The sequence below is a fragment of the Manis pentadactyla genome, chromosome 3 (assembly GCF_030020395.1).
Source record: "Manis pentadactyla isolate mManPen7 chromosome 3, mManPen7.hap1, whole genome shotgun sequence".
Taxonomy (NCBI): Eukaryota; Metazoa; Chordata; class Mammalia; order Pholidota; family Manidae; genus Manis; species Manis pentadactyla.
The window spans coordinates 96,048,587-96,065,334 of record NC_080021.1 but is presented as its reverse complement, the minus strand read 5'-3'; the positions used below and the strand labels follow the sequence as shown (position 1 = coordinate 96,065,334).

Sequence of the window (16,748 nt, the reverse complement as noted above, 5' to 3'; positions counted from 1 at the left end):
ATATTTTAAAGCACTTGTACTGATGTCTAGGTGTATGTGTGCATACAGAAAAACAATTCATACAGGAAAGGCAAGAAGAAAGAAGTAGAGGTAATTAAAAATTTACCCTGTCATCGTACTTTGAAAGTGGTCTAAATGTTAGGCATATGTGAATTTCCTTGGATTTATTATGAGCTACATAAATGAAACAATGAAAACAATAAAAAAGTATAAGACATTTTGCCTTACTTGTCTTTGAATGGTTTGGTGAGGGAAAATTAGAACGTGGTCATTTACTACCTAAAATTGTGATTTACTCATTCTGTTCATCTTATTTCACAACCAGTGAGCCTAACAGTATTAATGACTCTAAATGCTCCTCTGTGTTTTAGTAGAAATCCCATGTTCATATATAGATAAATCAGTATTTCTTCAATTGGGTCATAACACACATTAAAATTATGTTCAAAAGCAGGTTAATATCCAATATTAGCTAGATGTGCTCTAATAGTTAATCTAAAATGAAAATAAAACAATCCTTTTAAAATACATACCTAATTTTAAAGAGGTCTATTAGAAAAAATATAATTCTAAAGGGAATTTTAAAGGTCTTTTAAATGTAATAAGTTTTAGAATGATATAATTAAGATGCAGCACATACTGAAAGAAAACCAGATAAGTATTGTACAACATAGCTTATATATATAAATACACCAGGAGCATTATGTTTCAAACTTTGGATTGTGGACCAATAATATTTTTACCCTGTTAATATTATCTACACCTGGAGTCAAAAGGTTTTGTATCCTACACTGAGGTATAATAAAAGAAATGGCTAGAGAATACTATTCATTGCAGGGTTTATATTATTGGTACACTACAACCTCAGAAACTACGATGGCAGCTTTTAAACATGCCCATACAGTAAGGTAACTTGAAATTTGTAGTCTCCATCAAACAAGCTTTAATTTAGTACCTACGGTATACAAGCACTATATGGGAAATTCCAGGCTCTTCCTTCAAAAAGCTTGCTAATGTTACCAGTGATTCCTATAGACTGAAATTCCAAGCCAGCCAATAATAAACAGCTAAGCAATTTCATGGTGTCTAATTTTATATTCCATAGGAAATTTAGAACAGCAAAGAAAATTTATGGGAGATTCACAAATAAATGATGCAGATAGGTATTTTACAATACCATATAACTATAATCAGGTGATCTTTGAACAACATGGAGGTTAGGGGTGCCTATCCCTGTGCAGCCAAAAATCCTCAGGTAACTTCTTTGACTTTCCAAAAACCTAACTACTGATAGCCTACTGTTGACTAGAACCCTTACTGATAACATACACAGTTGTTTACATGTATTTTTATGTTATGTAAGTCATGTAACTGTATTCTCACAATAAAGCCAGAGAAAAGAAAATGTTTTTAAAATTTTTGCAAATCTCCAAAAAATTTTCCAATATATATATATTGAAAAAAATCCACATATAAGTGGGCCCAGCAGTTCAAATCATGTTGTTCAAGGGTCATCTATATATAAATTTTGAGGCTTTTAACATTCAGCATACCAGAAGACCTAAGCAAGCTAGAAGTAGAAAACTATAAACATTTGTATTATAGAAGGGAAGGGATGTCTTTTGTGTTTGCCTATTGAGATGCAGCACCCGTGTCCTCTCTGCCTGCAGACCGCTCTCCCACGCACAGTCCAGGTAGTCTGCATAGGCTTTACCTTACCACTACTTCAAGACAGCATACAGGGTCTCAGCCCAGATCCTTCTCTGGGACTTTGGGCGTATTTCCTCTTGGTTGTTAAGCTGGTAGAAAATGTACTTGAATTCATAACAGGTCACCTCTGCCACACCTGAGAAAAGGCTAAGCTTGACACAACATACTCTGTGAAATGTCTGGAAAAAAACCTGTATGATGACTCAAAAAAACAAACTTTTAAAAGTACAGAGCACAAACAATGCAGCATCTTATAAATTCACAAGGGATTTATGACACTTCCAAAAAGAGGAGGTACTACCCACAAAGACTTAAGAAACATGCCTACCTGGTAACCTCGACATAGCAGTAACACAACCATGTTAAAAACTGTTTTAAATTGGATACTTGATGAACATCTGAATAAATTCACAATATTTACCAGGTCCCTTTCCCGGATTAATCTGACATGTGAACTACAAGGCACAAATGTTATCTCAAAGAAAATAATTACTTGCAGTATTACATTTTACATGAATAACGTACCACTCACAAAAAAAGTCTACCTGAGATGGAGAAGAGCCCCCAGACCTACACGTTTCGGAAGACACCTGGGAACAGCCTGAGTAAACACTTTAACTGTTCTTAAATCAAAATTAGAAGCTCCCCCTGAAGAAGAAAGGATTTCTATAAAATGAACTCCCAGGTCCTTGAGGGAGAAGAACGGATCTAGCTACAGATATAAAATATTAGTTCCCCAGAATCTCTTAGAATTTCAGACTTAAACGAATCTGTTTTACGTATGGTCATCATTTCTTTCTCACTGTTGGTAGAATTTTTAATTGGAATGGCCTTTGGATGATTATTTGGTATAATAATCTCTTACAAATCTTAAATGTTCACGATCTTTGACCAAGCAGCAGTTGAAAAAACAAGATCTATATACAACGATGTTGTTTATTTGTTATAGCAAAATCTGAGACAACTCATGTGTCCAAAATTGGTGGCTGAAAACATAAATAAATTATGATGCAGGAATAAAATAAAGTACCATGTCCTACAGCACCAGGTAAAATTTCTATGATGTTAAGGGGAGGAGGCATACATGTTGTAGAACTGTATGTGTAAGATAATCCTATCTTTTTTTTTCCCTTCAAGTTGCTGAAACACACCAAATAGCCAGCAGTGATCACTGGGATGGTGGGATTTAGGGGAACATTCACTTTTGAAGCTATAGATCTCTCTAAACAGTTTATCTTAAAAAAAGGAAAAAGAAAAAAAAGACGACCATTATTTTTATAATCAGAAAAAAAAGATTTAAGAAACAAAGCCAAGTACTCCCATATTTAATAGTGCCTGCTCAAAATTTGTTTTGAAAATTATCTTTTCTTTCAGTACATTTACCAAAGGACTTTACCAAAGGATACAAAAGAATACAGGTAACATCGTAGTGAAAAGTATTTCTCTTTAAAGCAAATGTCTAGTCAGCATTAAAAGAAAGAAACATGTAACTAACATTTATTGAAGGTTTATATTGTCCTGACCAGAGTTTTATACACTTTGTCTCCCAGATATTCTTATTTAATCCTTGTTTATGAAAATCCTAATTACGTATGTCAGATGGAGCCAAAAATGGACAGTGTACTTTGGGGGAAAAGCTACTCTGGTAATTTTGTTTTCAAACTGAGGGGTGTCATTTATCATCTATTCAGCATATATGAGTGGTACATCTGTTATTATAAAGATAATACAAGTCAAAAAAATCCACATTCCCCTTTTACACAGACCATAGAATGACTGACATATTATTTAAAACAGATTTGGAAATGTAGTCACTCTACCTGAGGACCTTCCAATTCCTTTAAGCAACTTATTTTTGACATCTTGTTATTCAAACTACTTCTAAAATTAAGTAAAATACCAAGGGCCATGGTTAGGAAGAAGTAATCTTTGACAAAAGATTTGAATAGCAAAAATAGCTTTTCTTATCATTTTTGTAAGGTTTCCCCCGCATCCTTTAGCTTTCTTTTTCTTACTTCAAGTGGTTTTTACTTGATAAAAACACAGTTGCCCCCAATGTGACAGCCACTTTGGAAAAGTCACTGAGTTAAACTCTGTCCCGCTGCTGACTCCCAATCTAGGAAAGCCTGCTCCATGAGAACCACTTCTCTGGCTCAGCGGCTGAGAGGCTGGCACAATCTGTGAGTGCTTCTCATCAGCCTCCTGTGCCTCCTCCTCTGGCAGTTGAGATAGAAGGTGAAGGGGGCATGTACCCCGTCTCCAAGGAACTGCTGGTCAGGGGAAGACAGACACAGCAGATACATGAAGTGTACCAAGTGGGATAATGTGGATGAAAACAGCAAGAGGGATGGCTAGCTGGGGGTCAGGATGGGAAGGCGGCTGTGATTACTTCTTCCAAGGACAAATGACAGCTTTAAAGGATAATGATGAGTATGTCTCTGGTGTGAGGCAGGGAGGCAGAGGGCATTCAATGCAGATACAATGACCTGAGAAAAGAAAGAGGGAGAACATCCCTTTCTGTAGGGGAAACTGCAAGCAGTTTGGTTTTGCTACAACATGTAAGGCAGCCACAAGGGCTCAAAGGGCCCTAGATGGATTGCTCCGGGGGAGTGAGTGTGGAATTAGTGGCAGCAAGAATGGTGAGGGTAAGGGTATGAGAAATGTAAGCAGGTACAAGTGGCAGGGACTGGGGATCAGCTGGCTGTGGGCCATGGTTTCCTCTTTGGGCATCACACTTGGATGCCCGTGGCTGATAAAGGTGCAATGTTTAAGTTGTGAGAGGAGAGCTTAGAACTGGGACAGGGGTAGGGTGGTATGTGTGGTGTACTTGCTTTGAAAAGTGGAAGACTTTAAAAATTCTCTCTAGGAAGCAAAATCTCTCATTGTATTCAATAGTTTTTCATTTCCTAGCTGCAGGCATCCTTGCTCAGGGCCTGTAGCAGATGTCCGGGTGTAAGGGCAGACGTCACTCCTGGCCTGGTACTGCTGACCACTGTGTCCACCCAAGCGAAGGGAGACAGCATGTGCAGCTGTCGCCTAGGAGCCATACGATGCTGAGAGTTCAGGTGAGATCAGAGCAGACATCCCAGGACAGGGTCTTTCTCTTCCCTTAAACTTGAGCCATTATGGAGCTAGGGAGGCATTCATAGCCCAGTTTTTCAGATGTCCAGTCTGGCTTTCTGACATGCACAAAAGCTCCCCATTCTACTGGTCAGTCATGTCTGCTTTCAAGTTACCCTAGAAACGAACATGGCCTGAAGATGAAGGCTCTGGTTTCATTGCCAACAGACAAAGAGCAGAGCTAGGTTGGTAGGAGTAATGGTGAGCCCAGTTTTGGAAATACCCAGTTTAGAATGCCTCTGGTCCATCCAGTCAGAACTGTGCACCAGGCAGCTAGGAAGACGAGCCTGCATCTTGGGGAAGAAATCTGAGCTGGAAATTAGACTTGGGAATCATCATTGCATAACTGACCCTGAAGAACAAAGAGGAAAATCTAGAGAGAAAGGCAGAGTGAGTAGGCCAGGGCAAGAAGAGAAGAAGGAGTCTGTAAGAGAAAACCAGGAGGAACAACGAGAACGAGAGACTCAGAAAAGTGTAATCAAGAAAACGAAGGAATGGAGCATTTCAAAAAGGGTGTGTGGGACAAGAGTGTTGGGCCAGGCTGCCCGTGCTCGCCAGTGCATTGCTTGACTTCCATCAGGGCAGAGCTCCCAGGGCAGCAAGCCAGAGGGAGTGAGCTCAGGACTGAAGAAGTGGAAGCAAGCACATGTGAGGAGTAAGCACTGGGGAATGAGAATGGGTGGGGGAGGAGCGCCATCGCCTTTCCCAAGGGGAGTGAGGGGAGCCGGCCCAGGGCAGAGACTCAGACCCCAGGAAGGGCGGGAGGAAAAGCAAAGCGAGGAAGGTACCAAGGAGAGGCGCTGAGGAAGTAAGGACTTTTGGGGAGGGCAGGGCAGGAAAGGCGGGGTGAAGGGGGACACAGAAGAGGAGCAAGGGAGCGTACCCCACATGGAGCCCCGAGGAAAAGCTGTGGAGATAGACACCGTGCTTGAACCCGAAAGATTAAGTCCAAACAGGCAGGGCTAGTTTGTTCCACATGTGACATATTCCTCAATCCACATTTGGCAACCACACTTTAAAGAGGCTGTAACGTCCAAACTCACAGAATTTCTGAGGGGACATGAATACCCACCCATCCTATAAGCTCCAGAGGTGGGAGTGGGAATAGAGAAGAAACATTACACTATGCCTCTAAAGTCTTTACGTAAGTTCTTTAATATCATAGCCCCATAAAATGACAGGAAATAATAGAACAAAGAATCTACATTTTCGATGTTGTTGTCAGTAATATTAAGAGTGCCTAAGTGTTTTCATCAGTAGGTATGTATTCTTTTTAAATACTAGATGTGTGTGTAGCTTGATCTTTAGGGGGAATTATAGTCAGATAGTATCCAAAGGTTACCATGATATAGCTAAATTATCTCTGCTTGTCACAGGTTAAAGAACATTTAAATTCTGGAAGTTCACATCAGCTTTTTCTAGATAACAAATCTTAAGTACCTTCCTATATTCACTCAATTAGTGATCTTGGGCTTTGATAACACTGCAAAGAGAAACTTTCTAACTATCATTCAAATCATATCTAAAAAGGTGGTCATAAATATTTTAAAACCTAAGTGAACTAATAAGACCTAGACCCATTAAGGATAAGATCTTTTACAACAAATTAAATAAAACAATTTATTGAAGTCTGGACTCAAGATAAGCTAGATTTACTGGCTGACCTTTTATTCATTTAAAGAACAAAATTAGCTCTAATTGCATTAGAATGGAATCCAGTAAATTTTCCCAAGTCGTCTAATGTGGCATCAGTGGAAGACTGCCCTAACTGTTTACAAGTAAGATGGAAATGCTTTGATTATAATCTTTCCACTTGTTTTACTATGTAGTAAAAGCACTTTCCAAAACCTAAAGCCAGTTTTTCTGACAGCATACTATTTTCTATTAAACATACTGCATCTTTGGTGTTAATGAACAAAGTATAATATGCCAGGGTGAGAAAATTTAACTTGGAGATTTCATCATACTTTTAGGTCAGTAAAAACGAGAGGGTAATATAAGTAGGCCAAGAACTTGTGTGGAAAAGTCAGAAAAGAGCTGAAGACCAGAATAAGAAAAATTTTAACTACCTGCTTCCTCATGGAATTTTAAATGAGATAGAAAGGTTTGGGTCTGTTGAATTTATAAGTAGTATAATAAGGTAGCAAGAATAATATATACAACCCACAACTTGTGTTCTAGTGGTTCAGCTGCTAGGTAATTTCATTTGTCATGTTATCACCTTTCACTAGCATCAAAAATAAGTCATTTACCATAGATTCAAAATACAGTCATTCCTAAGATTTTTGTTGGTCATTGTTCATGTTGTTTAGCTTCTAATAGAGGCAAAATACCTGTGAAATGTTTCAGTATCAGGAGCAAGCTGACTAGAGCAAAACAAAACTATCAACAATTTTCAATCTTTTTTTTTTTCCAAATCAAAAGCAGACAGTTTTACTAGAAGGGAGGAAGTAAGTTAAAACTGGAAAAGCAAAAACCTTCCAAGTCTGACAGGACAATGCTCTGAAATGTTCCTGAATTTTACTTCCCAAGATCATTTCTTAAACCAACGAGTTGCTTTGCCCTGCCTCCTTAACATGCTTTTATAAAAATATGAAATCTGACTCCCTTTCCCTAAACAGAATTTTGCCTGCCTCTGACCCTTAATCTCTAAGAGAGTCCTCCCTTCCTTCTGGAACCTGCTATTTGCCCTTTGGACAGGGATCTCCCCTCAACTGCAATCCATGATGGGGACTGGTAATGGGTGAGTGAAAGCAGGGACACCGAGCACTCAGGACCACATGAGCCCTGGCCACCTGGACTGCCTTTGCCCCCATGGAGGTAAGACGGAGAAAAAAACCTGGAGAAAAGCCGTAACAACACTTTCTGAAGCCTGGATACTGCCTTGTCTAAAGTCAAATCAACCTCATTTACCTTGTTCCAGTAAGCTAGGGGGATTTGAGTTTCTGTTACTTGCAACCAAGAGTCCTGACTAGTACAAATACCAAAGACTGTTTCAGCTAGAAACAAAAAGACTCTTCCTGAGCCCTCCTCACTGTGCGTGCATCTATGCTGTTGCCTTGGATCAGGGATTGGTGCAAGAAAAAAAGGAAAGAATGCCTTCTGTACCTGCTGTAAAAGCTGCTACGGAAGACACTTCTTGACATCTGGTTGCAGTGCCTTGAAAAATACTTTTTTCTCTCCTGAGAAACTAAGAGGTACTTTCCTTTCCAAAAATATATTTTACTTTTTGCCCTCATTGGTAGGAAGCCATAATCATATCTGACACTTATCACTTCCTTCTTTTTCTCTCCTTGGTCTTAGTTTACTACTTCTATTTTCTAGTAGCTTTATTATATATTTGCTCATTAAGGTACCCTAAATTTGTTTAGACTGGACAAAAATTATAGATATGTGAATAAACAACACTTAGAGTATAGAAAGTATAAGAAAGTGGGAGTAAATACCATTTGCTATTATTTTTTTGAAAAACTTTCACTAAAAAACCACGACTCATGTTAGATGTATTTCAGCTAAACCTGGCTACATTAAAAAATATAAGTATGCTTATTTTCTTTAAAATATTAAAAATAATTGTTTTTGTAATTGCCCATCTAATATTCTACTTCTAGTTATACTGCCAAAAAATGTTAATCAGAAAAGTTTGGATCATAAAAGGACAACAAATATCTATAAATATTTTATGTTTTTCAAGATTAAAAGGAAAATTTTAGCTCCGATTTTCAGAGTATATATAAATAATTTAGGAATTCCAACTATTAAAAAGCCCCCTTCCAGATATAAACCAAGCTCTGTAAACTGCAACAAAAACTGAATTACTTTCACAAGAAGGAAAGCATCACGTTTTCAGCACCTCTGCTAAGAGAGGTCTAATGAAAGAATTTCCTGAATAGTAAGAAATCTAATACTCATGGCTGTACTGATGATGGAGATCAAAACGTTAGCAGGAGGAAAATTGGGATTGCCAGCACTAAAGTGGTCACTGAGAAATATCTCACCATGACTTGCCTGTTTTGGAAAAGGGTTAAATTTGTAGAAGACACCATTTATTGTGACCTCTCAGTTGAAAGAAAATTTAGAATTATCACTGATAATGATATCGTTCTCTGAAAAGCATCATAAATGATTCCGTGTCACTTGGTCAAATACACTATCAGATTTAACTAGAAAAAGTGGCCACTTGTTACTGGATGTCTGGGCGGGCCCAATGACTCACCCCTTCCCTGATGAGCTCACTAATGAGGGCAGCAGAGTCCCAGAGCAGAAGGACCAGCTCACAGCTTCTTCATGACTGTCACCCCATTGACCAGTCCAAATGACACAGCTAGCATTAGAGTGCCAAACTCAGTGAGAAAAGCGAAGGGGCAGACAGACAACAGGCAGACACTCCCTCCCCAGCACTGGCAAGAGGACAGCATTGAAGGGACATCTGAGAAACGTGGGAGGTAGAATGGATAACCCCTAACCATCACCGTTTGTCACCCCAAAAACCTTTATATACACATACATTTACATTTTTTACTACCTCACTAGTATTTAAAATCATCTGTCTTTATGAGAAGCTCCTTTAACAGAATTTTGAGCTTTATAAATAAAGCCACACATTTAAACTTGGAAGAGTTTCAGGTCCTGTACTGCCATGTCTGTCTTGACAATCCTATCTACACTGTCCTTATCCCCAAGATACTCAATCACATTACTTTGCTCTATTTTCATAGAAAAGAATACATGAATGAATGCTGTTGGTTAGCCCACTCTTTCCACACTTGCTCAAAACTGACTCAGTAAGTGATTAGACTGGGATGACAACAATCAGTTGCCACTGGTTCTTCCCCAAACAGTGGGCATTACACTCACTGCATTCTCTGTCACTGAGTCCAAATGGGACCTCGCAATCCTGATCAATTTAGCTCCAGGAAGCTGCTTCTGGGCAAGCTGAAACCTACCTGATTGTTAAGCCAGACTCAGATATTTTAGCAGTTACTTGAGTGTGTTGTTTCTTCATATTATTCTAACAAACTTCATAGATGTTAAGATTGTAATTTCAGGGTTAGTATTTCAGTTTCATCTTCAATATGGACTAAGGGGAACTCTGCATACTGTCACTAGAGGACATGTTAAAAGAATCTGAGATCCTTGCAGTCATCTTGAATTTTAGCACTATCAGGAATAGGTACTGGACTCACTATACACCCTTTAGGATAGAGTTTCCAGGCACATTAAATTAAAGCAAAAACAAGGTACCTCTGCTTTGCCTCAAGGAACAATATTAGAGAACAGAGGAAATCATCTAACCTCAAAGTACTTTCCTAGATCAAGGGCAGAAGACATAACTTCTTCATTTAAGAAGATTTAAAAACTAAATATTGTCTTAAGATTTTCCGACGAGAGGCTATAATTTGAACCCTATAAAGTTTTTTCTTTTTCCCTTAATTTCAGAAGACTATTCTTTGCCTGTCCTTCAGCTATAAACCTCCTCTCCTGGACTACTAAAACCTCACTTTTTGAATCCAAGTCTGCTCACTAATTTCACCTAGAAAGAAATCATTATACTCCCAAGTGTGTACACTGAGGAAGTAAAGGCATATTTATATGAATCTACTGTCTCTTTTCCATTATTGCTGCTCTGGAATAAATTATGTATTCTTATGTACAACAATAAAAGAGTACTTTTAATTTCATATAATTTTCATGGGTCATAAAATACTCTTCTTTTTAAAAATTTTTTTCAACCATTCTTATAGCTTACAAGACATACAAAAACAGACAGGGGCTAGATCTGGCCAATAGGCCATAGTTTGCTGACCTCTGATTTAGATTTTTAAAATCCTTTACTAATTGGCTATATTTTACATAAAGTCTTATTACTATGTGACCTAGGTCTCTTTTTTTCTCTTTCATTTTAATTTAAAATGTAATATATTTCATTAAATTTATTCTTTTGTACATTCTAAGTATTTCCTTGCATTTGACTTTGGTCAAATGATTAATAATTATTCATATAACACAGGGGTTATTTACCTAAAAATCTTAAAAGTTAACATAGTATATAATGTTCTATTTTCATGGGCAATTTGTCTAGAATGTCTGGGTATTATAATTTCCCTAATACTGGACATTTTGTTCCATAGTAATAGGACCTATTTCTCACATCTTCCATATCTCACATCTTAGGCATATAAACAATTTACTGATAATACTCTTTATCAGTAAAGATAAAGATATCAGAGTGACCCAAAGATGCTTACGGGTGAGTGAAATGAATTATTATCAATATCTCTTTACAAACCTTATTTCTCTCAAGAGGATGAACAAGCCAAACTTTGTTGTGGAACTAGAGATTAAGCAATGGTAAACTACTGAGAAAACAGATACAAATATGAACTAGAAGGAGAAAAGTGTTTGTTGATAGTAAATAAGAACCTCTTCCTCTTTGAGAAATGAGCCCACATTCAGAGTTTCTAAGAAAACAGTGTGAATAGTTATTTTAGCAGGGTTTCCTTGCTAATCATAATCAGCCTCTGTCCTCTACTGGGAGAGGGATAAGGACATTTATTCAGATTTTTTTAAGTAAGATAGAAGCACCAGGTATACCAGTATCTAATTTAAAAAGAACAGAATCTATAGTATTTTTGCTACATTGGCTGAGCTTGTAAGCAACACCACCACCCATTGTCTTGGTTTCTACTGGCTCAAGCCAAAAGAGTAATGTGGAAATTATGGAAATTACACAGATAACTTAGGTAAGAACAGTATGAACTACACAGACTTTCTTCTCCCCTTCTTTGAAAGAGCATATGGTCTCCTTGAAGACCATGTTCACCTCTATACTACCACTCATCATGATACTGGACTATTTTGTCACATTGCATTTGGAATTACCAGAAGCAGCAGCATAAAATACACACTGAGAATCCAAAGCATATTTTCTGTTGTCTACCCTACCTTCCAAATAAGTTCATGGCTCCTACTTTCATTTTTGTGATTAAAAATTGAGTAAGAATCAAATGCTTCATAGGCCTATTTTCTTCACAATATGATTGTTTGCAATGTAAACTAATCTTTTAGACTTGTAAAAAAATAAGGTTGTAAACTTGCACTTTTAGTTTGTGAAGTTCATTTAAAGGATATTATAGTTTTAGAAGAAGAATAATTTTCAACATGATTTACAAAAATAAATAAATAAACAAACAAATGTTTTATCACCTTAATGGATCATGTAAGAGCACTGTAGGCCTTAATTCATACCCAAAAAAATGAACCAAAGATAGCCAACTAATTCACTTTAAAGAAGGGTAAGACTGATATGATGATTCCATGAAAATTAAGACAAATTATAAACAAATATGGGGTTTATATTCACAGTTCCCTCTTAAAAATAAAAGAGCAGACAATTAAGACTTCAGTTGTTACTATCATACACTGTTTCACCAAGCTTTTGGTAGTATCTTTGTTTTACAGGTACAGAATGAAACCATGTGCCTTCTGAGCAAGAAGAGAATCTTCCTTCTTTGTCATGGTTATAGAGAACATGTATATGGGAAGGTAAGATTATATCCCCCAGTGTAATATGGAACTTAGTCCATTCAATATGTAGTTTCTTATTTTTTGGATAACCAGGACCTTAAGAATTATGCAGAAACAATGTCATGTCTAGTCTTTAAAAAAGAGAAAAAGAAGTAGAAAAAGGGACCCTATATGCTAAATAAAGCAGTTAAGTACTTACTATAAGAAACCAGTAAGAATTTGAAAGTATAGAATTCTCAAAATAAAGTTGACCCATACATGTAGAGGAAGGTTTATAGAGTTCTAAATCTGTTAGGGAAGAGTACAGAAGATCAAGTTCAATTTAGTTCACTCTAATTCAAAACGATGATACTTACATCTTGTCTTGGCCAGCTCCAACTCTGAGAGTCAACCTGGGGATAACTGGGCTGGGGGCGGGAACAACTGGCTCCACTTTTATCTGTTGGAGTTATTATAGCAGAGTTAAAGACATTTTTTCAGAAGTACCTCCCACCTCTTTTACTTTCTCATCTCCACAAACCTGATAAGCAAGTTTAAGCCTAAAATGTAGTTAAAATGCTAGAGGCAAAGATAATCTGGCCTATTTTGTTTTTGTTTCCCTACAGCTGGTGGCTACCTGGTGTCATGAGAAATTCTACAAACTCTGATCACTTTCTGTAAATATGGGAATTATTTCTGTACTTTCTTAGTTTGGATTAATTTCTTGAGTTTTATTGTCAGCCTTTCTTTTAACAAAAATTGTTATCTAGATCATTTGGTGGAACACTTAAGTAACTGCCAGACTCAACATAAATAGAAAAAATGCAATGATATCTCCACCTCACGATAAAATTCATGCATTGATGGGACCTGAAAAACATTAAACAAAAACATTAAAGTTTAATTATCACATAGGAAAGCTGAAATACCAAATGTAAATATAGCATTTAACTGACCCAGTTTTTGGTTAGTTGTAAAAAGATATAAAATACTGTAAAAGAAAAAACTTTGGGAAGGGTTTATGGAGAAGGCACTGACTGCAGAATAAGCAAGATCTCACAATATTTGCGGTAATAGCTGGAAAGGTATATACAAATAAAATGTAATATTAAAGGTGTCTCCACACTTTCTGGTTTGCAGATCCTATGATATAGTAAGTACTTTGAGTGAACAAACTGAACAAAATTTATGGAGTTCAACTTACTATCTATATTAGAGTTTTTCAACAAGGGTTTTACTGGCATTTAGGCGGGACAGTTCTGCTGAATGGGACTGTCCCAGGCATTGTCAGATGTTAACGCCCTTGGTCCTGGGTACTACCTTACTATCTAGGAACTGCTAGTCACTGCAATAACTGGTTGCAAACCACCTATTTATATATTTCAAGCTCAAGAATTAGGTCATAGGGGAGCAGTGTGGTGCTTCTAAAGGGAAAGAATATATTAACAATGCTCAATGTATTACGTCATATAATATATTACACATTGACCAAATATACTTATTTTTCATGTTTTTACCTGTCCCCCTCTGGAGTTCTTTAATCCATTGCCACATCAAGTTCTAGGACTTTGCCCACTCTCTTGAGTGGAGCCTGGTACATAAGAAGTACTCAATACATATGTGTTGAATGAACAGCCTGTTTTGAAAGCACTCTCCATCCCCTTGCCTCTCAGTTATTTCACCATTTGTCCAGGACCAATCAAAAATCATCCTCTGGAGGTGAGGCTTAGAACCTCCCCCCTCATGTTCTGAGAGAAATCTTCTGCATACATGGATATTTATTGCCCTCGTCTAGCTCGGATTAACACATAGTCTACAGGCACACACCTGATCATCTACATTTGCTCTCTTACAACACTAAACACTGTTTTCTACCTTTATCTCGTATCTACCTACTTCAGCATTTTATTAAAAATAATAATAATAGAGAAATGTGGTATCCACATATAAATCAAGTTTAAAAATCAAATGAATATTCATATTTGAACTGACTGTGTATAGTTCATAATGCATGAACAAAACCGAAAGCTTCTGTGATGACTGCCCTTGCACTGTTCACCATGTAACTTATTCACTATGTAAGAATTTGTGCTCCATGTAAGAATTTGTTCGTTATGCATCAGAAGATTGGAGACTGATGAAAATTAGGCTTGGGGTGGATTAATGATTGTGCATTGAGTATTAACCCCCCTATACAGAAATTTATTGTGGTTAACAACTATTTGATCAATAAATATGAGAGATGCCCTCACAAAATATATATATACATATATATATATATAAACACACTTCCAATTGTAAAATAAATAAGTAACCGGGATGTAATGTATAGCATAAGGAATATAGTCAAAATATTGTAACAACCTGGTATGGTGATACCTGGTACCTAGAATTATCATGTATATAAATGTTGAATCACTGTGTTGTACACCTGAAACTAATGTAATGCAATACTGTTGTCAACTACCCTTCAATAAAAAAAAAAAAAAAAAAATCATCCTCTGGAACTGAGTAATTCCAAAGAAAGTTTAAAAAATCATGTAAATAAATTTCTGCCATCAACAACTCAAACTTTAATACTCTGTATCTGGATTAGGTGCTCAACTAGATAAGGGCAAAGACCATGTCTTTTATTTATTGCTACTTCCCGGGGCCTAAGTTAGAGTCTGACACATAGTAAGTGCTTAGTAAGTGCATTTAAACATTAACCTGAAGTGATGATGTCAAATCTTTACCTCTCATCCCACCCCATGTTTCCTTTCCTCTTTTGATATTCAAACTTTACTGGGAAAACCACTGACAGCCCTAGGCAGGAGAACTCCTGCAACTCCCTACAAACCTAGGAACTGCCCTGTGTTTGCAGCAGGCTAGAGTCCTCCTCCAGTCTCCTAGAGAATCTTCCTCCTCTTACAGCATCTTCAACTTCTCAGTGCTGTTCGTGAGTGCATCTAGCTTTAAAATGTGCTCAACTCTATGAAAAAGAATCATTTCCCCTTCTACCTCTAGCTGACCACCTCTCACATTTTCCAGTCTTCCTTTCACTGTCTCTCTCTTTTCACTTACCATCCATTCCTCTACCCACACCTATCTACTTTCTATCCCCAAGTACTAAGGGCTAGAAATAACTATGAGGTTGGCTCAGTTTCACAAAGTTACTAAGTAAATGGTCTAAATCCTGGTCTCCTGTCACCAAATTCATCCCCTGCTTAACCAGACTGCTCCTCGACTCCTTGCCACACATTTTGAATCCTTTTTGCTGGTATAGCTGTTGTCTTACATGAAGGTATTCACTTTGTCGGTGTCTTTTACAATGAATGACATATATTTGTGAGTTGGCTAGGGTTGGTTGTAAAATACTTTTCTCTATGGAAGGCAAACTAGTTCATATGGAAATGAACTTTAGCCTCACCTGCATTCAACTAAGTTGGCTGTGTTTTTGATGCTGTCTTGGCAGAACATAAGAATCAAGACATGGCTTATTTGTGAGTAACTATTAAAAACAGTTAAATACTATGTAAAAACATAAGCAAAATAAAAAGATACATTTTATATGTCAAATTGAAAAGATATAAATGTGCCTGGGAAATAAGTTATTTAGTAGACTTGTTTGAATTAAATGATTCAGAACCTGTTACTTCAGCTGGAAGTTTTACCTGTAATTAAAGTAACCACATCATCCCAACAGAGACACCTTTGAGAGTAAAAGCGGGAGCTGTGATTCGCACTGCTTAACAGGTAGAAACTGGAATTATTCCAGGCGAACCAGGTCACATGGTAACCCTACCAAAAATACTTCAATACCTTAATTTCCCTCTTATAAATCAGATTTAGGTTAAAGATAAAATGCAAGCAAGTAGAGGAAAAGATTAGTGAGGATGCTAATAATATAGATATAGAAAGTACAGTTTCTAAATAAAAATCTTTTACCAGGCTCTTGTTTATATTAACTTTATCCAAATACCCACCAAAATAAAAACAAAGACATTTTCTATGATCATAAAATAATTTCTCCTGTGCCCTTCCCAGAATCCAACGAACTAATTCACAATTATTTCAATTACTTAAACAATATAATACATGCCATCTTTTAATGACATGAAGCCAAAATCTGGGGACAACATGAGTTTCTAAGAGTTAAAATGAAAGCCCAGCACTTGAGAGTGAGCTGAGAATTGGGGCTTGCAGAGCATTTACAGTGGATTACTAAGCTCCCAGTGCACCAAAGAGGCAAGTCCAGTAATAGAAGACTCCTTTGTAGCTCACTAAAAATACATTGTCAGTGGATTTGTCCAGTTTTATGTATAAGCAATACTTCTTTCACCTGAACTAATACTAGTAGTCATATAAGCCCCTTATTGCCATGTGCTGCATTTTTTTTGCTAATCTTCAAGGATTTAGCTTCTTTGCCACAT

The 16,748-nt window shown here is 37.0% G+C and overlaps 1 protein-coding gene across 2 annotated transcripts in view; it reads right to left on the bottom strand.

The window, feature by feature from the left end:
• Positions 1-16,748, bottom strand: part of TAF3 (TATA-box binding protein associated factor 3) — a 183,321-nt gene that overhangs the window by 13,676 nt on the left and 152,897 nt on the right. For both annotated transcript variants that reach the window (XM_036908158.2, XM_036908159.2), the window contains exon 4: positions 12,714-12,796. In XM_036908158.2, coding sequence (XP_036764053.2) covers positions 12,714-12,796 — 83 coding nt within the window. Of the gene's footprint in view, positions 1-12,713; positions 12,797-16,748 lie in introns of those variants that run through there.